Raw genomic sequence first — 25,631 nt, 5'->3', positions numbered from 1 at the left:
ACTTCCCATTCTTCCCTCCCCCAGTCCCTGCTAACAACTATTCTTTCTTTAAATTTGCCTATTCTAGGCACCTCACATAAGGGGAATGATTACAGTATTGTTTTGTGTCTGGTTTATTTCATTAGGCATCATATTTTCAGAATTAATTCATGTTATAATATGTATCAGAATTTCATTCCTTTTTAAGGCTGAATAACACACACACACACACACACACACACACACACACACACACACACCGTATTTTGTTTAGCCATTCATCTGCTGATGGATATACAAGTTGTGTAGTGGCTAATTTTATGTGTCAACATGGGAATGTTTTTGAGTGACATTAACATTTAAATTAATGAACTGAGTATGCAGCTTTACCTCTATAATGTGGGTGGGCCTCATCCAATCAGCTGAAGACTTGATTAGAACAAAAAGATGAGCTTCCCCAAGTAAGAGGGAATTCTCCAAGAGACTGCCTTCAGACTTCATGTGTACCACTGGCTCTCTTGGGTCTCCACCTGTAAGCTTTGCATAGGAACCACATCTTTGGCCAGTCTACACTGCAGATTTGGATTTGCCAGTCTCCATAATCATGTGAACCAATTCTTATAATAAATCTCTTTCACACACACACACACACACACACACACACACACACACTTAGTTTTGTTTCTCTGGAAAACTCTGACTAATACAGGTTGTTTCTACCTTTCAGCTATTGTGAATAATGTCACTATGGCCACTGGTGTACAAGAATCTGCTTGGGGACTCCTAGAAGCAGAACTGCTATTTCACATGGCAGTTCTGTTTCTGAGCAACTGGTATACTGTTTTCCACAGTGGTTGGATCATTTTCCATCCCCACCAGCAATGCACAAGCATTCCAATTTCTCCACATCTTCAGCAATACTGGTTTATTTTCCACTTTAGAAACAAACACCAAAACCTCCTAATGGTGTGAAGTGATATCTCCATGTGGCTTTGATCTGTATTTCCCTAATGAATAGCAGTGTTGGTCATCTCTTCACATGCTTATGGAACATTTGCATCTCTTCTTGGGACACGAGTCTCTTAAGTCCCCTCTTAAGTCCCGGGCCCATTTTTTTTTTTTTTTTTTTTTAAATTTTTTTTTTCAACGTTTATTTATTTTTGGGACAGAGAGAGACAGAGCATGAACGGGGGAGGGGCAGAGAGAGAGGGAGACACAGAATCGGAAACAGGCTCCAGGCTCCGAGCCATCAGCCCAGAGCCTGACACGGGGCTCGAACTCGCGGACCGCGAGATTGTGACCTGGCTGGAGTCGGACGCCTAACCGACTGCGCCACCCAGGCGCCCCTATAGTTTTAATTTCTTTAAGTATTTTTTGTGATTTCTTCCTCCTGGCTCTTTAGTGGGGGCTCTAACATATACATTAGGCCATGTAAGATTGTATCAGAGGAAACTAATGCGCTGTTAAAGTTTTCTCAGGCTTTTTTCATCTGTGTAATTCATTTTGGATAGTTAACTAGTCAAGTGTCTTCAAATTCACTGATCTTACTTAGCATATAGGTTCTTCTCAACTGGTGTCATTTTTCACTTCTGAGATTGTCTTTTTAATCTATAAAATTTCTATTTTGAGCTTTTTTATATTTTTATTTCTCTCCTATTTTCCTCTACATTGTTGAACAATTTGTATAATATATTTTAACATGTTTGCTTGCTAATTAAATAACAGCTGTCACTTCTTGTTTTCCTTACAAGTCATATTTTCTTGCTTCTTTGGTTGGCAATCTTTAACAGCTTCATTGGTGTATAACCGGCATATAATAATGTGAGTGTGTTTAAACAACACACTTTGATAAGTGCTGACCTGTATATACCCACAAAACCACCAACATAATCAAGATAAAGAATATATCCATCATTCGCCTGAAAGCTTCCTCATGCCCCTTCGGGGGCCCTTCCTTCTGCCTCTCCTCACTACTCTCATTTCCCAACGTGTATGGAAATTTTCGACTAGATGTTGGCCACTGTGAATTTTACGCCATTGGTGCTGAATGCTGATGTATTCTTTTAAAGAGTGCTGGGCTTCAGTCTAGCACAGAGTTAAACTGTTTTAAATACACGTGATCTGTTCAAGGCTCGCTCGTGGTTTCTGTTAGGGCAGCTCGAGAGCAGCCTTTAGTCTTAGACTAATGTGGTCCCACTACTGAGCTCTCTTCCTACTGCCCCATAGCGTATGAGGTCTCTCCATTCTGGCTCATAGAACACAAACTATTCCGAGCCCTACGAGCTCTGAGAATTGTTTGCCCTGCTGCTTTCCTTCCCCATTCTTGTCACATTTTATACCATGCTTAGCACTCAGAGATTTGAGGAGATCACACTGGAAGGCTCCAAGGTTTTTCTTGTTCCTTCTCTCTCTGTAGCTCCTTCCTCTCTAGGATTCCCCACAAATTCCAGACGCTTCCACTTCACCGAACTTTATTCTTCTGTTTCTTCAGCTCAAGCACACAAGTAGACTATGTTTTAGACCTTCTCCCTCCACTGGAGACGGTGTGATCTCAGGGCTCACCTACTCGGCTTCACTTCGGTAAGAGATTACAGTGTTCAACTGCCTGTTATCCAGTGTCCAAGAGCAGCTGCTTTATAGATGTTGTCCAGTTCTTTAATTGTCAGCTGTTAGAAGCCAATTCCTATAGCAGCTAATCCTTCCTGGGCTGTAACGAGCCATTTCGAGCTTTTTTTTTTTTTCTTTTGCATTTTATTTATTTTTTTCAATATATGAAGTTTATTGTCAAATTGGTTTCCATACAACACCCAGTGCTCATCCCAAAAGGTGCCCTCCTCAATACCCATCACCCACCCTCCCCTCTCTCCCACCCCCCATCAACCCTGAGTTTGTTCTCAGTTTTTAAGAGTCTCTTATGCTTTGGGGCTCTCTCCCACTCTAACCTCTTTTTTTTTTTTTTCCTTCCCCTCCCCCATGGGTTCCTGTTAAGTTTGTCAGGATCTACATAAGAGTGAAACCATATGGTATCTGTCTTTCTCTGTATGGCTTATTTCACTTAGCATCACACTCTCCAGTTCCATCCACGTTGCTACAAAGGGCCATATCTCGTTCTTTCTCATTGCCACGTAGTACTCCATTGTGTACATAAACCACAATTTCTTTATCCATTCATCAGTTGATGGACATTTAGGCTCTTTCCATAATTTGAGCCATTTCGAGCTCAAAGGAGATTTGTGGGAGGGGTGCCTTGGTGGCTCAGTCGCTTGAGCGCCCGACTTTGGCTCAGGTCATGACCTCACGGTTTGTGGGTTCGAGCCCCGCGTCGGGCTTTGTGATGACAGCTTCAGGTTCTCTGTCTCCTTCTCTCTCTGCTCTTCCCCCGCTAGTGCACTCGCTCTCTCTCTCTCTCTCTCCAAAATAAAAACAAACATTAAAAATGTATATGTATTAAAAGATAGAAGAGATTTGTATGATTCCAACAGCCTACAAAATATCTCCCTTTTGGACCTATCTCCTCAATCTTCCTTTCTCTCTCTAAAGGCACATGATCTAAATCTGGTGTCCAATTGGCTAATCTCAAATCATGAAATTCTATTTTCCTATACCTTGAAGGAGCTCTCTGATTCCGGTTCTCTGGTAAAGTAGAAACGGTTAGTACCATGTCTCCCGCTCTCAACTCTAGAAATAAACATGCACATGAAAATGCTGAAGATTACAAAATGCATATAGTATAAATATGCTATTTATTTATGTGAACACATTAGGTCAATGTATTTATTGTGCAAGTATCAAGAAAAAGTATCAGACTATAATTACTAGTTTGAATATATTCATTGTAGTATCTTTATCACATACAGTTTCACAAACCTGAACTCCCACGGCCTTTCAAAAATGAGAGAATGAGTTTCCGGGCTTTACAGAATCGTTTAAAATTGATCACTTACGAATTATCATTTTCCTGTCTGCCTGTGACTACATATTTTCTCATAAAAGAAGTTAATTGCATTTCATTTTATAAATTGCCGTCAGCATTACGGATGTAAGAATGTTTTTGAGTTAAGAGGGAGGAGATTGAAGGTCAGGGCCAGAGAGGCTGAGATGGTAGTTCATCTGGGTGAGAAGAAACGAAGCCTCTCCCCAGCAGCACAGTGTCAATAAAGGATTTCTTTTCAAGTATCTATTACTTCGCTTGCTGGATGGCCCCTGTCAAAGCTAGAAAAGGAGATCAAAATCCTTAGAGAGAAAGAGAGAAAGAAAATATGGTGAAATCAATGGATGTGACGAAGTGTCCCAGAGTCACTTTCCTCAAGGTCTGAATACGGTTTTCGAAAAAAGCACTCCTAGGTTATGAATTTTAATTACTTCAAGTTCCTAGCACGTCATCATAGAGACAACTATAATGTGGCTCTTGCATTCAGTAGAGTCCTCCTGCCTCCTTTTCTCTTTCAGTCTGCTCTCTCTCTTTCTTAAGGAATGTGAGTCAAGTCACATCATTCCTTTCGCTCACGATTGAGACCGGTGTACTATTTTCTAGCCCAGCACCGACTGCAATGCAAATTCATTTCTGAACGTCCTGAAGGAACGAGAGCCTTGCCTAACGTACGGTCTGGTGCCAGAGGCCTCAGTACTGCTCCAGCTCCTTCAATATCCGGTAAATCACAGCTGGAAGAACTTGGGACGTCCGCTAAGTCTTAAATGTAGCGTGAGTATAAAGACACCTCCTGTGTCGGGTCGAAAGACAAGCCTTATCGGCAGCAATGGACATTCGCAGAAGGCATGTTTTTTTCTTCATCGGAAGCACACCGCTAGGATTTTTGTGTTAGTTACATCGTTAGTTAAAGTGTAATAATTCGATGTTCACATGAGTTAACTCTATCCACAGGAAGGGACAAATTGAACTTTAACTGCCATTCTTATAAATCTATGCACAAGATTACAAACAGGTAAGATTAGAGACGACTTTTCCGAGTCCATCACCGCTGCTAAAAATAATTCAAAGTGAATTCACGTTAACAATGTGGGAGTAAATATATTTGAGAACAAAATATAGTACACAGTTTTTAACAGAAGTGGCTCACTAACCAGCCATGTGTTTGGAGTGGAGTGTATATAATTTAACTAAAGGGGCCTTATTTATTTATTTATTTATTTATTTATTTATTTATTTATCTATGCAAAAGTAAAAGTTGGATCACATAATATGTTTTAGTGCTCAATAAATTTCTCAAATGCATTTGTATTTCTAGGGATTTTCTTTTACACTTCTAACATTTTATTTCACTTTAATAAACAACAGTAATAATTTAAAATTCACCACCTATTTTCTCCACCAAATTTTCATCAACTCTCACCTATATGTAACTGGGAATATAAGTTTTGTGTGTGTGTGTTTATATGTTTACATTTTCTTATTATTAATTCCAGTGCAGTTAACATACAGTGTTATGTTCGTTTCAGGTGTACAATATAGTAATTCAACAGTTGCATGCATTACTCAGTGCTCATCAAGACAAGTGGACTCTTAATCCCCATCACCTATTTCACCCCTCCCCTCTGGTAACCATCTATTTGTTCTCTCTAGTTAAAAGTCTGGGGTTTTTTGGTCTCTTTTTCTTCTTTGATCGTTTGTTTCTTAAATTCCACATATGAGTGAAATACTATGGTATTTGTCTTTGTCTGACTTTGCTTAGCATTATTCTCTCTAGATGCATCCATGTTGCTTCAAATGGCAAGATTTCATTCATTTTTTATGGGTGAAAAAATATTCCACATGCACCGTATCTTCTTTATTCATTCATCTATCGATGGCCACTTGGGCTGCATCCATATATTTGCTATTATAAATAATGTCGCAATAAATATGGGGATGCATATCTCTCTCCAAGTTAATGTTTTGTATTCTTTGGGTAAACACCCAGTGGTGCAATTCCTGGATTTCTTTTTCTATTTTTCTTTTCTCTTTCTTTTTTTTTTTTTTTTTTTTTAGCTTTGAGGCATCTTATGAAAAGCTGGCACTCATATACGTAAACTAACAAGAACTTAAAATTCATCACACATTGACTTCATTTACTAGCTTGACTTTCTAGTCAATCTTTAGCTTCACTGACTTTGGCTGCTATATAAGGAGATCCTCCCTTGTCTGGATGATTTAAAAGCATAATTTGTCAATAAGCAGCTCTTATTTTTCCTTTATTAACAGTAGGGCTTACATCTACTATTAACGCTGCTTCTCGTTTTGTGACTTCAAACCCACCTCTCTGATATTCTCCATTGACGCAGATTTTGGTAGACTTCGGAAAGCTGGTCTTACTCGAGGCTCCACACGTTTCGTGGCTTGCACAACATAATGGCCTGTGAATCCTGCTGCGGCAACGGTCAGTCCAACTGCGACCGCTGTACTGGCAATGGCTGTGGCTCGGCGGCCCGGGCTCCACGCGGAGTGCAGTTCATCCCGGTCCAAAGCCACAGCCACCAATTCCATGCCTCTACCAGACAGTGAGGTGGCCACCACCAGTAGGCACAGAACCGGTTTTTAATTTTTTTTGGAACCTCCATTACTGTCTTCCACAGTGGCTGCACCAGTTTGCATTCCCCCCAGCACTGCATGAGGGTTCCTTTCTTTCCATATTCTCGCCAACACCTGTTTCTTGTGTTCTTGATTTTAGCCACTCTGACAGGTATGCGTTGACATATCCCTGTGGTTCTCATTTGATTTCCCTGATGATAGTGATGTTAAGCATCTTTTCAAGTGTCTGTTGGCCACCTGGATGTCTTCTTTGCAGAAATGTCTGTTCATGTCTTCTGCCCATTTTTGAATTGGATTGTTTGCTTTTCTGAGTTGTACAACTTCTTTATATATTTTGGACACGAACCCTTTATTGGATATGTCATTTGCAAATGTCTTCTCTCATTCACTAGGTTGTCCTTTAGTTTTGTTGTTTCCTTTGCTGTGCAGAAGCTTTTTATCTTGATGTAGTCCGATAGTTTATTTTTGCTTATGTTTCCCTTGCCTCAGGAGACATATCTGAAAAGATGCTGCTATGATTTTTCTAGGATTTTTATGGTTTCAGTTCTCATATTTAGGTCTTGAATTCATTTTGAGTTTATTCTTTGTGTATGGTGTAAGAAAATGTCCAGTTTCGTTCTTTTGCATAGAGCTGACCAGTTTTCCCAGCACAATCTGTTGAAGAGACTATCTTTTCCCCATTGCATATTCTTGCCTCCTCTGTTGAAAATTAATTGATCATATAATTGTGGGTTTATTTCTGGGCTTTCTATTCTGTTCCATTGATCTATGTGTCTATTTTTATGTCAGTACCATACTGTTTTGATCACTACAGCTTTGTAATATAACTTGAAGTTTGGAATTATGACACTTACAGCTTTGGTTTTGTTTTTTAGTTTTTTCATGATTGCTTTGGCTACTCAGGGTCTTTTGTGGTTCCATACAAATTTTAGGACTGTTTGCTCTAGCTCTCTGAAAAATGTTGGTATTTTCATAGAGACTGCATTAAATGTGTAAATTGCTTGGGTAGTTTAGACATCTTAACCATATTGTTCCTCTAATCCATGAGCGTGGAATGTCTTTCCATTTCTTTTTGTTGTCTTCAATTTCTTTGATTAATGTTTTATAGTTTTCAGCGCACAGATCTTTTACTTCATCGATGACATTCATTCCTAGGTATTTTCTTTTTTTCGGTACAATTGTACATGGGATTGATTCCTTAATTTCTCTTTTTGCTGCTTCATTATGAGTGTACAGAAATGCAACCGATTTCTGTATACTGATTTTGTATCCTGCAACCTTACTGAATTCATTTATCAGTTCTGGTAGTTTCTTGGTGGACTCTTTGGCATTTCCTATATGTAGTATTATGTCATCTGCAAATGGTGAAGGTTTTACTTCTTCCTTACCAGTTTGGATGGCTTCTATTTCTCTTTGTGGTCTGATTGCTGTGGCTAGGCCTTCCAGTACTATGTTGAATAAAAGTGTGTTTAACAAAGGACAGCCTTGTTTTGTTCCTGACCTTAGGGGGAAAGCTCTCAGTTTTTCACCACTGAGTCCAATGTTAGCTGTGGGTTTTTCCTATCTGGCCTTTATTGTGTTGAGGTATGTTTCCTCTAACCTACTTCGTTGAGAGTTTTTACCATGAATGTATGTTATGGAGTATAAGTTTTTTAAAATATCAGCTGAATTTAAAGTTTTAGCTTGTACGAGATATTCCATTCTCTATCCCAAGAAGGCTATGGTCTAAGTATCTATTATGAATGAAGTAAATAGCATTTTTTCCCAGTTTCCTGAGAAATAGCTGACTTCCCTGTAGAAATAATAAATTTTGCAGTAAAAAGTTTTTACGTTCCTCTTCCCAAGAAAGATTTTCTCGTACCATTAGATGACACCTCTAAAACTCATGAGTATATTAATAAAAAGCATGAACTTACTTATTTCACCATTTCAATAATGACGAATAAGATGTCAAGAAGTACTATTATCCCTTGACCAAGGGGGAAAAGAAAACCCAATCATCACCAATACCTATGACCGAAAACAGATGTTTTAGATAGATGTTCCTAAGCACCTGGCTCCCCAGTACTTGACCAACTAGCTCTAATTCAGCAAAACAAGTGTACGACATCTACTTACGCCATTACATCAAGATAATGAAGCATGACGCTAGTGTTTGGCTATGCCTGAACAACTGCTGGTGACCAAAAATGCAGGCAGGTACTTGAGACCCCAAAGCAAGGAAGAGTTAGCTCATTCACGAGCTATTATTTCTGTGGCATCAGCTTGTGACAGGGACTAACAGACACAGGGATTTCTAAAGGGGAGGCAAGCCAAGAAGGGCCAAGTTACCAACATCTATGAGACTCTGCCAAGTCACCCATCCACTTCCGGATGGCGGGGGCATTCAAAAAGGGCTACCTGGCCAAAACGTGCACAAACGGCAGAGCAAGGGCGCCATCTGTTTCACAGTGTTCAGACCACGACAGTAGCAGCATAGACCACAAGGGCCAATTTCTGTGGGAGTGCTTATAAAAAGGCATTTACGTTGACAGGAATTGTTAAACTATTCACGAACGACAAAGACGAAGACAGTCATTTCTGATCCCCCACATTCCAGCTGGTTATTAATGTCTTACACCCTCTTCTGGAAGGAAGCGCTTTCTTGAGGCGGGCACTCCCTTATAGCTCATTTTTGTGGCCTCACAGTGATGAAATATATATATGAAATACAGACTGCTGATAGTAAGGGTACATCAAACCTGGGGCAAGACAAGCTTTATCTAAGAGGGCCAGCTGCATTAGGAGACAGGTCTGGGGAATGTGACCACTTGGGGTCCCCTGGGATCCCCCAATTCCAATGGGGCTTCATTTCCTTCTAAATGGTTTCTGTGGATGAGATATCCTACATGCGTTTGCTTTTAAATCTTTTCTTTGGTTTACATCTTTCCTAAAAGTAAAAAATGGAACACTATTCCTCGCGTAATATTCCATTTATAACGTGTTTTACAAAGATAAGAACTGTGAAAAACTGTTAAAATTTCAAAGGGCAATCATAAGTGATAATTTCCTGAGAAGTGCATAGCTCAAGTGAGTGCTGAAGTTTACTAAGAGTAAATTGGACAAAATATCCTCATTTCCATTTTTTAGGTAAGGTAACTAGCCAAGCAGATCACAGAAATGTGTAGACACAGGACTGAGGTACAACAACAAGGCATCTGACCAGCCATCGCATGATATTCTCAAGAAACGTACAGAGGAATATGGTGGGCTGACGGAGTAAAGGGTCAGTGATACACTGGACGGATGTTTATGGCAGAATGACACAGAACACTTCTATTAATGATTTCATAAATTAAACCAAGAAATCCAAACTGAAGGTAGATACAGCTTCTAAGAATACAAACTGTTTTCACACTCTTCCTCTGAGAACAAATAGAAAAGTTGTGAGAAAAAACAAAACAAAACAAAACATCTACATGAAGACACGGGAGAACTACCAAGGCAGCAGGAACTTGTGCTAAAGACTCAAAAGGTAAGGAAAGCTCATAGTCAGGATCCAGACTAGGCGATGTTTTTCCTTTTGAAGCATTTGTGTGTACAACAGAGAAGCTGAAAAGGTGGGAGAAGACAGTAACTGAAGCCACAAGTACAGAGCTATTATCGATCCCATAGAGGTGAGAGGTTCAGGGGAGAGATTTGGAGTTTGACCTCAGTCGAGCAGAAGGGGCCCTCATAAACGTTCTCAAATTTCAGTTGGGATTTTGAAGAGCTCTGCCCTAAGAGAAAGGGTAGACGGGAAATAGACCCGCTCTTAGAAGAAGAATGAAGCCCAGATTTCAGATAGCTTGACCCGAGACGGATTTATAATTATCGGCCCCTGGCCTAACTGCCCATGAGAAGCAAAACTGAATCCTCACTGAAGGATGACAATTTCATCCCAAAGTTCAAATTATCCTTATACTTCCTCATTCATAATACATGGCTCTTAATAAAAAGTAAGCAGCGATACGAAGCTTGCCCAAATAGTGACCAAAAGTCATGAGAAACAAACAGACCACATTGAAGAATCCAACGTATAGGAAATCTAGACATTGTATTAATAAAGATGTGGAGCTCAAAAGCAACGGATTATTTTGTTCAAAAACCTACATATCAGTGTGCAGAATGTGGGCAAGTAACTAGAAATAAAAAATACTCCAATAGAAATTTTAGAACTGAAAAAAAAACAGTGGAGAATTAAGCTGAAATCAGTAAAAAAAAAAAAAAAACGGTAAGAAAATCCTCAACTGTTTAAAAATTAATACCCTTATATGAGAAATCATAAAGAGTTAGAAAATATTTTGAACCGATAATAAAAATACGAAGTTCAAAACCTAGGGGATGAATGCAGAAGCTATGTGTAAAAAGTAGTTTAAACCTTAAGGGCGGGTATCAGGAAATTAGAAGGCCCGAAGCCCTTTGTCAACAAGTGCTAACGTTGAAGCATGTGTGTTTTCCGACATGGCAAGTCCTCTCCGAGTTTCACAACAAATGAAAACGTGTACTTACGTGCACCAAAAGACACGCATCACAGAAAGGTATTTTTTTTAATTACCGGAAATCGGAATAAACGCTAACGTACATCGGTAGTTAGACGAGATACAGAAATCAGGGTGTGCAGACAAAAGTGGGATGCTTTAACGCAGTAAAGGTTAACGTGGATGAATCTCCAAATGTTCCTTCAAGGGAAGCCATTCATGATACGTACGGTAACATTCCTGTTTTACAAAATCCAAAGCGAGCAAGCAAAAAATTCCCCTACCACGTTGAGGCGGCCAGTGTTACCTTTCGGGAGAAGGACAGCGTCGGTGCAGGGACGCAGTGGGGGCTTCTGGAGTCATGATAATAATCTACTTCGTGACCTGCGTCCTGGTTGCATGAATGCAGTTACTTGACGAACGGTCTTTCGGACTCCAAACATCAAGGATACACAAGGTCTGGCCTTAGCAGCAGTTCGGTCAAAAAGATTTAAGGTAAAGATCAGGAAACAAAGCCATGAGGCAGTGTGAGGAACGAGTGAAGTCTGAGCGAGAGAAGGGATGATGTGGGAACACGATCTGTGGGCACCTGTAAGTACCGGCTTGTCCAACGGGAGGGCAGTTACCCTCAGCTCTGGAAGACGCTGTCCAGCATGGTCAGGGAAGGTTACAGAGACTCAGATTTTGATTTAATATACTAAATATTCTAAGTCTATTGTAACGTCACATTAGTGTACATTAAATAAGTACATTTAACATACTGGGTGCGTATAATACACGTAACACGATGCAGGTAATAACAATCGCCGAGTAACGGAACACGCGGTCTCTCCAACAAGGACGGTCTCGGGCACTGAACGTGGCAACAAAGGCAGAATGGCCAGCTTCCGGGAAAAGTGGAGGACGTTCCTGCCAGATCCCTAAAGCCCTCTCCGTCACCCTCAGATTCGATGCCTATGTTAAACATAGAACCATGATAAAGAAAAACCTTACCCTTAATCGCGTAGTGGAGATCTCCGCTTTTAAAATATCGGGATCGTACTTAGTGCTGGATGAAGATCCTGAGAATACTTTTCAAAGAGAAAAAAGGAAAAAAAAAAAAAAAGAACTTTTACCAGTTGTAGAACTAGCTCTCAGCTTGGAATTTACAAACTCTAAAAACGAGATTTACATGCTTTTGTGGATACTTACTTTATAACTCCTTTATTGTCATTCATCAGACACCTAAATATAAAAAGTAGTCTTCAAACCTTTATACTTTTTTTTAAAAACAACTCAAGAAAGAGGAATGCCTTAAAGACCATGGAGCCTACTGGTTTCTGGATTTCACACCTATGTACGAACTCTCAGAGGACCTTCCCGTGCACACGGTTTGTCAGAGCTGTGCGTTACCCAGAAACCGGTAATTTAAGCAGAACTTCTGAGCCGCTCACATCAAAACTGCTTCTTTAAACAAACCGGCTCCAGGCGATCCATTTCTGAGATGTAAGCGGGTGATCGACAGAAAACTTCATTCCAGCCAACAGTTCTAGCTCCTCCCGCTAAAATATTGTACAAGAGCAGCAAAGGGGGCCGAATTATTTGCCTTGACCCGCAGAGGTAAACATTAACTCATAAATAAATAAAAGGCAATCAGGCAGAGGAGTGAAAACCACCAGGGATTGATGATCCACAAATGAGGGAGGGACTGCCGCCTGGACGGAGGGGAGGCGCCTTGCTGAGAAGTCTGCGGGGTGCCCTCGCCCTCTCTCCTGGCTTCCGGGGACTTTCTCTGCCTAGGAAGGGACAGGCCTCGACAGGCAACTCCAGCGAAACGCAGGTGGCCTTCTCTTAGCTACACTTCGGTCCCCATTCTCACAGTCTGAACAGCCACACTGCACTTACAGCTTGTGTGAGAACTTGACTTCTCCTTATAGGCGTCATTTAATCGTACGTATTCATCGAGGGCCAGGGCCAGTCTTTGCTCCTTCACGTGGTACAGCTCCTTCTGTGTCCGGAGAGCATCCTGGGCCACCGAGAGATAGTCCTTGAGCATCTTCTCCTGTTCCCCCCTCCACTGTTTCCGTGGATCTTCAATCTGTGTGGTTTCTGAAAATACACCAGGTGGGTTATTGTTGAGAATTTAATGATTTTTTTTTTTGGATTATTTAAGCTTTAAAAAAAAAAAAAAACTTACCAGCTTTAAGTCTTATATACCCTAGGCAGTTTGTTGGTTATTTGTGAAGTGACTTCTCCAGAAATCTGATACAAGTTTTATTTATCCCCAGGGCTCCCCACAGTCCACTCCCTTTCAGATCGTTAACACTTTATCCTCACTGGGAAGCCATCCTACACCAAGTTGCCAAAGTCGGCTTCCTTAGCTGGGGTCCCGCCATTCCTCTCAAGAATCCTCTGGCTCCCCAACACCTACAGAATAAAAGCCAAGCTATTTATGCCAGCATTCAAGGCCCTGTGTGATCTGAACCCAATCTGCTTCCCACGGTGCATGTTTCCATTTACTTAATCCGGGACGCCATGTTGCCCTCTACATCAGCGCTACTCAGAGTCTCTGCGGGCAGACTACACGGGTCCCCGAACTCTCTCACACGTCCACTGCAAAAAGTAGAGAAGTCACGACGAAACATTTTGAAATCTTCATAGCAATTTTACATAGTTATTGTATAGTGATGACTCTAATAATATTGGGGCTTGCATTTTCTACTTTCTTTTCCCTTTTTCAAGGAATTCATTTTTACTGTACTTTACAAAAATATCTGTCATTCCACAGTGGGTTTGACATTTAAAAACAAGCCCAACACAGAAGCCAAAAAGCCAAACCAAAGCCTGGTCTTGGTTGAAGAACACTCTACGGCCCGGTTCTTGGTTCTGCAGTCTTGGATACTAGAATCGCCCAGAGAGCTCTTACGAAAAGAAAATCTCAGCCCATTAGAGTTTCTGTGGGTAGAACCCAAGCAATGGCGGGTTTCAAAGTTCCACAAGAGATGCCAACGAACCCCTCTGCAATGGCCCACACGCTGCCTTCTCCACGAAATTATCCAAACGATCCAATCTCGAGCTTGCCCAAACTTGCCCGCCCTGCCTCGCCCATTCCTCCCCACGGAAACCGCAAAGAAGGCTCTGGCCGGTGCTCTCTCCCTCGCTCCTCCTGCCTCCTGACCAAACCAGGGGCTTCCCCCTGTGGCCCTGCAAGCATGGACAGGGGAACTGTGGTACAACTTCCTTCCATGGCACTGACCTCCCTGTGCTGACAGGCAGTCACCTCTCTGAATTCAATCAGTTACCGCCAAAACAGGTGTGTCAAAACGGGTCTGCCGCTGTATGAATACGAGAACCTGTTCCCGACCAATTAGGACAGGAAAATTAATTTGTTAATTTGCTGGAATGTTCCATGACACGTGCTGTTTAAGATGTTTTGCGTGTGAAGCCCAATCTTCCGGCACCCCAACTCAGTATTACTGGTTGGCCCCGGAGGCTGCAGTAAGTCAAAGCCCAGACAGTGACGTGAGGGGATCTGACGTGGACCACGGGGCCAGGCTGGTTCTGGAAACGTCTAACTAATGTGGTGTCTGGGGATAAGGGATAACACTAAACTGGAGTGGTTCAGCTATGAACCCTGGGTCCCCTTAGGGCTTAGAGAGGCTTTGGATGATTTACAAAATGGCCTGAGTTAGCCAGACACATTGCAGCCACTGACTCGGGCCTAGAATCTTTGCTTCACCATCACTGGTACAAAAAGTTGAGCGTCCTCTAAAGTAGCATTTTGAACTCTCGTTTTGCTTTAAAGTTTCGTTTGGTTTATTCATTTTGAGATAAGAGAAAGAGGAGTGCAAGCAGGGGTGGGGCCGAGAGACAAGGAGAGACAGAGAATCTCAAGCAGGCTCTGCACTGCCAGCATGGAGCCTCGATGTGGGGCTCCACACTGGAACCGTGAGATCGTGACGTGGGCCGAATCCAAGAGTTGGATGCTTAACCGATTGAGCCACCCAGGTGTCCCCTGAGCTCTAATTTTTAAAGACGTAAATATTCCAACATGCAAACGAGGCATATCTCATGTAATTAAGAGAAAAAAAAAAAAACATGCTGGAGTCAATGTCTAAAGAGATGTAGGAAGGGACAGTCCCGGTTGGACAGCCCCTCCAGCCCCGAATCCTCAAGGACATCATCACGGTGGGGCAGCCCAGCCACCTTGGAGAATAAGGAGAACGGGCAGCTGTCAGCTAATTAAGAGCCTAAACTTCTCTTTTTTCTTTTTCTTTTTTTACATTTATTTATTTTTGAGAGACAGAGAGAGACAGAGCCCAAGTGGGGGAAGGGCAGAGAGAGGAGGAGGTACAGAATCCGAAGCAGGCTCCAGGCTCTGAGCCGTCAGCGCAGAGCCCGACGCGAGGCTCGAACTCACAGACCGTGAGATCATGACCTGAGCTGAAGTCGGAGGCTTAACCGACTGAGCCACCCAGGCGCCCCAAGAGCCTAAACTTCTCAATTGACGATATTCATTACAACTCAGGTCTCCGGCTATCCAAGCATTTCCAACATGTAAACACCATCTGACTCAAAGTCCAGAACTCATCCTCTGACGAATGGGAATTTATGGTCTTAGAAAAGTTTTCCCCATGGTGGACGACCTGTAATAATCCTCACCTCCTCATATTCCTGACCCTTGAATACGGGCTAGACCTAGTAATCTGCTTCTAATGAGTATGACAGGGATGGTACTTGGGACTAGATTACAAAAGGCCGTGCGGGCCACCTTGTGCGTGCCCTCCCTCCCTGGCTCCTGGCTTTCCTTCCGTGGTGAAGCAAACCGCCATGTTGTAAGCTGTGCTACGGAGAGACCCACGTGACAAGAAATGAGGGGGGGCCGCTGGCCCACAGCCAACAAGGACCTGAATCCTGACAACCAGCATGTGAGTGAGCGTGGAGGCGGATCCTCCCCCAGCAAACCTGGCTGACACCCTGAGGACAGACGGCCTGTGACGCGGCGAGCCACAGGATCCCGCGAAGCCTTGCCTGGACTCATCACCCACAGGAACCATGAGGTAATAAATGTATTGTGAGCCACTGGGTTTGGGGGTGATGTGTCCCAGTGAGATATATAACTAATAAACTACACAACTAAAGGGATGATACAAAAACAAAGTGCAGGTGAACAACTTGAGATATTCGTAAGTTGCAATAGTTACAGGAAGATATGTACCCCGAGTTCTCCCTCAGTATCTTCAGAGGTTTCGTCTACTCGTATTTTCTCTATGTATTGGGGAACTGGTGTAGTTTCAATAAAATACCTGTCGATGGCTAAACTGCCACAAAACACTGAAAGTAACGTTGACATTTAAATGAATAAAGTGCAATAATAATAATAACAATAATAATAATAATAACAATAATAATAAACGAGCATTTATTTGGACAGATCAGCAGAAACACTCCAGTAGGCTGGTTTAAATACTATATGCTACAAGAGCTGCAGTGGGAACATTTACATTTCTGAAATGCCGTACAAATCAAATATGAGCTACAAAGAGGGTTCCCGAAGGCACCTCCGAAGGCTTCATAAAGCAGGATCGTGCTTCATCTCCATTGGTTGTATTTGCTGAACGGACTGTGAAGAATTTTTAATAAATGTAAATACTAAAAAAGTGCATTATAAAAATGTGGTATGTTAGTGTTAAGACCTGGTGACCCTGGGAAGTCACTGTGTCAGAATGCTGTATAATTTGCATGATGTCTGCGAAAACGTCACGTGCCTCGAGGGAACGGACGTGGCGTCAGTTTTAGATGTGGGACTTTACAGACAGAGAACACGGTTGTGGGTTCTAAGAGCTTTACCATGGAAGATCACATCAGATTCTTGAAAGGAACGTGATTTCTGTCTATCACGCCTATTTCTGTCCTTTCTGTCGTGCTCGGGAAGAATGGATGAAACAAACATGAGTAGCTTTCCTTGTCTTCCTTTCTAGAAAATATCCGCTATGCTTATTATCTGTTGTTACTTCTGCAGACAAGTACCGACCATCTGCTACACACAACAGGGAAACAAGATGTTCAGGCATGAGTCCCTCCTTCCAAGAACTTACAAAATACAGAAAAACTTCTGACACATGAATTAGACACACACACACACACACACACACACACACACACACACACGTCTGTGCAGTAAAAAGTGATAAAAGCCTTGAGAGGAGAATGCGGTGCCACATTTAGAGACCGTTTAGAGACACAGGGTTTTCTCTGGTTGAAAAGGAACGTTCCATGCAACAGGCAGTGACGGAACCGGGTTTTGGAAGGTTCCAGACAATGGCCCCTCAGGACTTGGCCCCTGTTGACTTCTCCAGTCACCTCCCAAGACCCCCACAAAGACACACACCAGCCTTCAGCTGCTCTGCATTTCTTTCTTTCATCAAGCCCTGCTTTCTGTGGCCTCTCTAGACTTCAGCTTTAACTTGTGGTCTCTCTTCTTCCGGGAAGGTATCCTTCTCCCAACCCCCAAACCCTACCCCAGCCCCTCTTCCCCCAGGCCCGGTTCACTCAGTCATTCTTTGGGTATCAGCTCAAAGCACTGTCTCTAGCAGCCTCAGCGACACCCTTCAGGGCATCCGAAACAGGGCACTTTTACGTGTTCTCCTTTGAATTTTTTTTTTCCAACGTTTATTTATTTTTGGGGGGACAGAGACAGAGCATGAACGGGGAAGGGGCAGAGAGAGAGGGAGACAGAGAATCGGAAGCAGGCTCCAGGCTCTGTGCCATCAGCCCAGAGCCCGACGCGGGGCTCGAACTCGCGGACCGCGAGATCGTGACCTGGCTGAAGTCGGACGCTTAACCGACTGCGCCACCCAGGCGCCCTACATGTTCTCCTTTGTTCTGCTGGCCCGATGGGTGGTTCTTTCCACAGGCTACTGTATTTTCTCATTTCTTCCCCCATACTCCAAGAGCCTGTGGTTTCTTGAATACCAGGTTAATAAACATGAAACTCCATTTGTAAGCGATGGCGGACCACAAAGGTTCTAAGCAAGGCCGGGAAAGGATCTCGGCTGTATGTGAGGAAGAACGTCTGACAGAAATGTGAGGTCTTACCATCTCTGCGCAACTCAGCACTAACTCTACAGAAGAGTCTGTATAATTGTGCAGCAAGTTTTTTTGATAAAAGATTTTATGGTAAGTGAAAAGAGCTTATAAAACCATATGCATACTACTCCCACTTGTGATATAAAATTATATTTAAAATTCTGTGTGTCTGTTTGTAGTAATATGAAGTCTGGAAGGATACACACGAAGAGACTTAGAATACTTAGTTCTCTTTGGGTGGTGTGAATGTGGACAATACTTTTCTTCCTTTGATTTGCCTGTATTTTCTATTTTTCTCCTATGCACGTGCATTACTTTTATGCAATTTGTTTTTTTAAAAAAAAGAGACAGAAAGCAAAGGCAAAGGTAACGAGGGTCTGAATTAGGAAAATGACGGTGGAAAAGAGGTTAGAGGAGCAAATGTGGTATTACGTAACAGATAAAAGTTCTGTAAGAACTGACAAAACGATTCTACATTTTTCAAGTTAATAATCACGAAGACTGTAATGTATCAAAAAATAATAAAGTCAAAGGGAAAACAGAAGAATCCCATTTTGTACTTGTTTGTTTGCAAGTTCTGATGACAACAGACGCGGCAGTGTCCTATAGATGAAATGTCTGACAAAATATTAGGACGCTCAAAGCCACAAATAAAGACAGAAGAGTCGTTCACACGGGAAGGGCAAAGAACAACAGTCCGGCAGATAAATGACAGCACGCTGGGGAATGAGGGTGAGGTCACATCTTCGGGGAGTGACAAGAGACAGGGACTCTCAATGCGTGGCAAATGAGGGGCGAGGGGGAACAGTCTGCAGGAAGGAAGGCTACAGGTTCAGGAGGAAAGGCACGGTCACCTACGCCAACCGTACATCTGGGTGGAAGGAGAGGATCGCTGCGACTGAGAATAGATCCCGGAAGTGAAATATGTGGATTATTACAGATCAGTGATACTGACAACTGTTAGTTACTCTCACTAAAAACGAGTATCATTGCCACTGAAATCTGTTTTACTCGCATGTTTTAAGTATCTAGAACGTTTCCTTATAAAATATCCTAACGGTTTCCCCTCCTAGGGAAACATAAAGGATAAAATAAGACACAGATGAAACAGGAGGGTCCCAAATTTATTTCCCTTCTCCTAAAGGAGACAGCTCCACATAAAATATCGCCAACGCTTGAGACATTTTCATCAAATTTAAACACAACAGGTGTTGCTTCGCAACTAATCCAGAGCACTTTGGCTCAGCTAACACGGGGTAAGCGCACGCTGTCCGGTCTCTCCGACCGACCACAACTAAAAACCGAGGACAGCAGAACAAAACAACAAGAACAACAGTGACAATGTCCGGAAAACAATCAAAGCAAGACTCGGCACGGTCAGTAAGAGCAAGGAGGATCGTGGAAGGAAACTGGAACTCGCAGAAGCATCACATGGCAGTGAGTCCTCTCTTGTTGTTTTACACATCCCTCACCTCTGGTGCTTCCCATATCCCCAGGTACTGCAAATGGGTGCAGGCCGACCCCTCTCTGTCTTGTCGGAGGACCGGCAGGGAGAGGGGGTGCCGAAGGGCGCGTCTCCCACGACCATCCGGGGAAGCCCGGGAAAGCGGGCTGAACCCCGTGGCGGCCAACGGTGGTGGTGTGGTCCCCCCTGCGCCAGCTCGTCTCCTGTCCGTTCGGTTCTGAGGAGCGGCCGGCAGCGTGTGGCGAGGCTAAAGCCAGAGAGTACCTGCTAGAATGCCCAGAGGAGAGGCTCCACAGAGCCAGAGGGCATGGGGCAAGATGGCAGAGAGGAGAGTTGGGAGAGTGTCTAGGTCGGCCCTTTTTAAATTCGGTTATTTGCTTCTTAGTGTGGATTTCCAGGAGTTCTGTGTCTGGCCTGGATATGGCTTCTCTGTCAGATGAAGGCACGGATATTCATCCACGATACCGTGTGCTATCAGTATCCGATTCCTTAAAGATATGCTGAGTGAAAGATTCCATTCACGGAATCCAATGTACTCAGTGTACGTGAGGTTCTGGAACACGCAAAACTAGCCCATCCTGATAGAAGTCAGGACGATCCGTAGCAGTGGGGAGGGGGGGTGATTGGAAGGGACAGGAAAGAACTTAGGGGGGCGATCCGCATCTTGACCGGAGCGGCCGTGACAAAAGATTTATACATTTGCCACAATTCACCCAGGTGCACTTAAGAGCTGTATATTTTCTATCAATGAGACCTCCATTATCAAAAGAAAGACAAAAACATTAAGGCACAACTCTAAAGCTACTAAAAAGTGATTTATTTCTGCTTCTAGTGATAATATCAAAACCTTATAAACCATATTTCATAATTACCTTTCCATTAGTTACCAATGTCCCCCACCAATATCCATAACCCCCACTCAAACCCACAAAAAGGTGGATTCTATCATAAAACACTTAAGGCCTAAAATACTTTTATTGTCAAGGTCAAATCTTTTACTTCTAGATACTTAACAGTGTTACACAGAAATAGTATTAAACAGCCAAACAGTCTTCATTTCATTTTTTTTTTTTTGTAAATAAAGAGAAAATAATGCTGAAACTATACAATGTCAAGACACAACATATGTGTGGACCAGCTGTTGTGAGAAGATAATACCATTTGTTCCCTAAACTACTTCACAAGACTGTCTTTAAGATTAATGAGATAATGGACCAGATCCTTTTTAGTGGGAAAACTACTTGCTGTGGGTAATTTGGGCACTTTAGGGCACAGTGCGTCCATCAGGCCGCTGGGATACGATTATCGCACTAAAGCAAGATGGTAAATTTAAAAACCTACATTGTAATAATTGAGTTTTTAAATATCCACGGTGGTGCTTTCACAACTTGGTGAGGAGAACACACAAATCAATAAGTTAAAGGCCGTTTGCCACGTGCTTTCCAAAAATCCCTAGGTACCTGGCACTGTAGAAATACCCGGACCGGGCACCCCATCAGAGGGGGGGGGGGGGGCGGTGGGCACCTGCAAGGAAGGCTGGTGCCGGAGAAGGTCTGTGGGAAGCAGGGAGGTCTGGGCAGAGGGGTCGAGAAGGATGTGGCCGAAAGGGAGAGCCGAGGGGCTGGGCCGAGAGCGCTCCGGGCTCCAGCCAATAGTTGCAAGGAAGCTCCCGGCACAGGTGCTATGTCCTCCGGTGTGGGGGCGGGGCAGAGGCAAGGAGGCAAGTGGAGGCCTGTGGGGGCAGACAGGAAAGGGCCCCTAGCAAGGAATCAAGTAGGCGCATCTGGAACTGTGGACAAGGCTGAAGGGACAAACCTGGCAGCCGTCAGTCTCAGGAAGTAACTGAGGTCCTCACCCAAGGGGACCCGCAGGCTGCACACGGAAGCCCAGGGGCAGGTGACGAGGGACAGGCAAAGGAAACCGGGCAAGAGCAGCCAGGTGTGTTAAAATAAATCAATCAATAAATCCCAGCAGAAGGTACTGTGAGGAAATAACCCACAGTGACAAGGGACTCTGTCGGATGAAAAAAGACGAGACCCCGGTGTGGCCTGGATCGGGCCATTTGTGGGATGTCAGGCGAGCTCAGCAAGGGCACTTTCTGTGACACGACGGAGAACGAAGGCCTCACGCAGGCCGTGGCTTTCGGGAAGCTTCGCCGAGAGGGGGCGAAAGAGTGGGCCACGGCCGGCGAGGGACTTGGGCTGAAAGACGGTTTTGGGTATGAGTGAGCGGGGTCGGGGGGAGCCGGCTGTTATTGGTTTCTTCTGGTAGTTTTGGTTTGGTTTCATTTTGAGAGTTTCCAGAGTTTAAATACGAAGACAACAGAACCACTAGGTAAAGAAGCGGAGGGAGGGATTTTTAAAACCAGAGAATGACGGGTAAAGAAACGAAAGAGGGGAGGACGATGGGATATAAAAGTTATCAAGAGGGCTCCTGGGGATGGAGGTGCAGGAGAACCTACCGAGACGGGGAGGAAGCCCTACAGGTGGCCCGTGGGTAGCGAGAGAGAAGCCGAGGGCGTTCATCTCCTCGTTTGGTACCACGAGAGTTCAGTTTTGGCGAGTCAGGGCAGGTAGGCTCGCTTCTGCTTCCGCAAATGTTCTTTAAAGAAGACAAGCTAAACTTGCGTCCGTATGAAGTAAGGATGCAAGTGAGCTTTAAATAGTGACGCATTCCAGATATTCCGCTGACCGTTTATTTGTCAGAATTTTACCAAAAGTAGTCCCTTCCGTCGCAACATTAAAATATTTGGGGGTGACTCGCTGGCTCCTTTGCTAGAGCGCGCGACTCTTGATCTCGTGGTTGTTGAGTTTGAGCCCCACGTTGGGTGTGGAGAGGGCTTAGAAAAATAAAATCTTTAAAAAAAAATAGCATTCAAATAGTTAGATGTCAGTCACTGATAAGCAATAGAACCCACTTACAGTAATACAATCAAGGAAGGTTTGGGGCGCCTGGGTGGCTCAGTTAGTTAAGCGTCCGACTCTCAATGTCAGCTCAGGTCATGATCTCACAGTTCATGAGTTTGAGCCCCACATTGGGCACGATAACAGCACGGAGCCTGCCTGGGATTCCTTCTCTCTCCCTCTCTCTCTGCCCCTTCCCCCCACTCGCTCTCTCTCAAACGAACATTTTTAAAGAAGAAAGAAGCGTTTACTGAAAGATACAAAAATGAAAGCTAACCTTAAAACCCACAATTATGAATTCTTCACAGACTCCGGGGCAGCTTTCAGGGAAACATCTCTCTACCCAAAAGTCGCACTTCTTCTAGTGACACAGAAAAGAGACAGCGGCAAAACCTGCAGAAACTGTCACCTGCACTGACACTGAACTAATGTGTGCATGAAAGCTGGTTCCCAAACCATACGCCCCAGATCACCGGCTGTCGGTGTTCACTGAAAAACTGGCTTCACTCTCCCGTGTCCTCGCTCCTTTCAATCCCTCCATCCCATCGACCTGTGTGAGGCTCAGACAAGTTTCCAGCCCTCAGGCGTATCCCGCGACAGGACTCCCTACGCCGCCTGCGGGCCCGACGCAGTGGAACCCACGCTCGCCTCGCCATACTTCCTAACTGCCCTCTCCTCTGGCTGCTTGGCGGCCACTGGGTTGTGGGGGAGCCTTTTCCCCGCCGCTCTCGGTGGTCTCCGGGCAGAGCCCCTCCCTGTGGTGTGGATTGCTGGAATGGGGACCTGCATCCCGACCGCCCTGCAATGGAGCCTCCCACCAGATCTCCTGGGGGCACCAGGCCTTCTCCCCCAGCTCGGCACATGCCCCCACCTTCAGCCTCTGCAGGCGTCGGGCAGGAGTGGAGCAGTTCTATCAGTTCTGGAACCCTTCCCCGCTGTCCTGGGAAGTATTTGCACAGGTAAAGAAAGATCCTGACAGGAAACCAGTGCTAGGATATTTTCTCCGATCCGATAGAAGTGCTGTAAGCCTATTCTGTATGTTTAACATACGGAGGTTTCTAAGGGAGAACTGTTATTAATACGGGCTGTTTGTGCCTCTTCAAGACTTCATCATACACCGACACGAGGGAGGCTGCAAGCCACCACTAATAACCGGGCATCAAATAAGATACTTCTGTTCTTTCAACTTTTTATTTATATGTTTGAGAGGGAGCGGGGGAGGGGGCACAGAGACGGGGAGAGAATCCCAAGCAGGCTCCGCACTGTCAGCGCGGAGCCCGATGTGGGGCTCGAACTCACGAACCGCGAGATCATGACCTGAGCCAAAATCTAGCATCAGACGCTTAACTGACTGAGCCACCCAGGCGCCCCAGATACTCTTCTGTAATATTATTCCTAAAGATATTAAAAAAGAGTACTATATTATATAAATCTTTAGTGCAACAGACCTATGAGAAATAAGTTAACCGAGTATAAACCATGAGGTATTACTCAAAACCCAGAAAAATAAAAGGGTTAGTTTTTTTTTTTTTTCAACGTTTATTTATTTTTGGGACAGAGAGAGACAGAGCATGAACGGGGGAGGGGCAGAGAGAGAGGGAGACACAGAATCGGAAACAGGCTCCAGGCTCCGAGCCATCAGCCCAGAGCCTGATGCGGGGCTCGAACTCCCGGACCGCGAGATCGTGACCTGGCTGAAGTCGGACGCTCAACCGACTGCGCCACCCAGGCGCCCCAAAAGGGTCAGTTTTTAAGTGAAATAAGCAAAGCGAGTATCAGTATTACACGTGTCCACCTGAAAAAAATTTTTAAAGGGGTGGATAGAGACCCAAACATAAACACACACACAGACATAAAAAAAATACCCCGAGTATGTGTTTCAAAAAGTTGTTCATGTTGGGCCGTATGCACGCCCAACTCTGTCCGTGGCAAGGACGAGAAAAAGAGGAAACCCAGTCCGAGGGGCGGGGGTGACGGGACGAGGCAAATGGCTCATGGTCTCCACAGGCCTCTAGACCTGTGCTCGAGAAACTCCCTTCCTACCAGGTAGACACGCACACGGACAGACAGATTCGTTTCTCTGTCTCTGCCCCCATAAGCCCAATTCTATACGCGCCCCAGATTGCAAAACAGGCATATGTGTTCATGTTAGTCACTGACCAAGTGGGGTTTACAATAAAGAAGTTCACTTTGTAGAGGGTTGATGCTTTTGCATGATTCTAGATGGGGGGGGGGGGGGGGAGGCGGATCACTGTTCTGCTATGTTTACTGTTACCAAAATGGAAAACTTACTGTTGACGTGATCGATGTAGTAGACACCAATCTGTGGGTCAAACCCTGCTTCCCATCCCCACGGAAGTTCATCCCCAACACAATCGGCAAACGACAAGGGCTTCGTTAACCTACAACAAACCAGAATACACGTACAGGTGATTCTTTCTGTCAAACCACGTGTGTCAACATTCAGTTACCCTCCCCACAAGGGAAGACATGTCTAGGCCGCATTTCCCTGCTGTTCTTGATTGTATCTAGAGTTGGCACCGCTGTGTCTGGAACCTCAAAGGGGAAAAACAAGGATAAAATACAGAGACGAACATCCAGAAAAGGAGCAGTAAGTCATAACATCCTTTTCAAAGTTCACAGCTTCAGACTGGGCGGTAAATCCATACAAAAGATAAATACAGACTATTTTTATTTTATTTTATTTTATTTTATTTTATTTTATTTTGAGAAAAAGAGAGCGAGTGCACACATGCACCTGCAAGCAAGCAGGGGAGGACAGAGGGAGAAGGAGAGAGAGACTCCGAAGCAGGCTCCAGGCCCAGGGCGACCGTGAGATCATGACCTGGGCCAACGTGAAGAGTCGGACGCTTAATTGACGGAGCCACCCAAGTGCCCTGAATAAGACCATTCCAGGCTGACAGTAAGGACGCCTGGGCCCTAGGCTCTAGCTCTACGGCTAAATGCCTATCTCAGTACGAAGACGATTTTGTCTCAGGATTCAAACGCTGGCATCGTGGAAATCACCATACCAGTAACCCCAAGACAAGGTATGCATCGGCCTATGCTAACTTCAGATTTAGAGGCTCCTGCATAAATTAATGGAACACTTCCTTGGTTGTGAGGTCCGCTATGAGTTCTCCTTGATGGGAGGGACAAGTTTATTTCATTTTTGTAAGTATCTTCTACAT

The 25,631-nt window shown here is 44.1% G+C and overlaps 1 protein-coding gene and 1 pseudogene across 2 annotated transcripts in view; both read right to left on the bottom strand.

Annotated features, from left to right (window-relative positions):
- Window positions 1-25,631, bottom strand: part of WWC2 (WW and C2 domain containing 2) — a 208,667-nt gene that overhangs the window by 82,252 nt on the left and 100,784 nt on the right. The window contains exons 2-4 of one of the 2 annotated variants that reach the window (XM_047856004.1): window positions 24,733-24,842; window positions 12,889-13,092; window positions 11,998-12,074 (exon numbers count right to left, since the gene is read on the bottom strand). In XM_047856004.1, coding sequence (XP_047711960.1) covers window positions 11,998-12,074; window positions 12,889-13,092; window positions 24,733-24,842 — 391 coding nt within the window. Of the gene's footprint in view, window positions 1-11,997; window positions 12,075-12,195; window positions 12,214-12,888; window positions 13,093-24,732; window positions 24,843-25,631 lie in introns of those variants that run through there. The other variant, XM_047856005.1, reaches the window with a different exon arrangement.
- On the bottom strand, window positions 6,042-6,803 carry LOC125163805 (mitochondrial import inner membrane translocase subunit TIM14-like; annotated as a pseudogene).

Source organism: Prionailurus viverrinus, chromosome B1 (assembly GCF_022837055.1).
Source record: "Prionailurus viverrinus isolate Anna chromosome B1, UM_Priviv_1.0, whole genome shotgun sequence".
NCBI lineage: Eukaryota > Metazoa > Chordata > Mammalia > Carnivora > Felidae > Prionailurus > Prionailurus viverrinus.
Note: the sequence above shows the minus strand (reverse complement) of the source record. Positions and strands in the feature narration are given on the sequence as shown.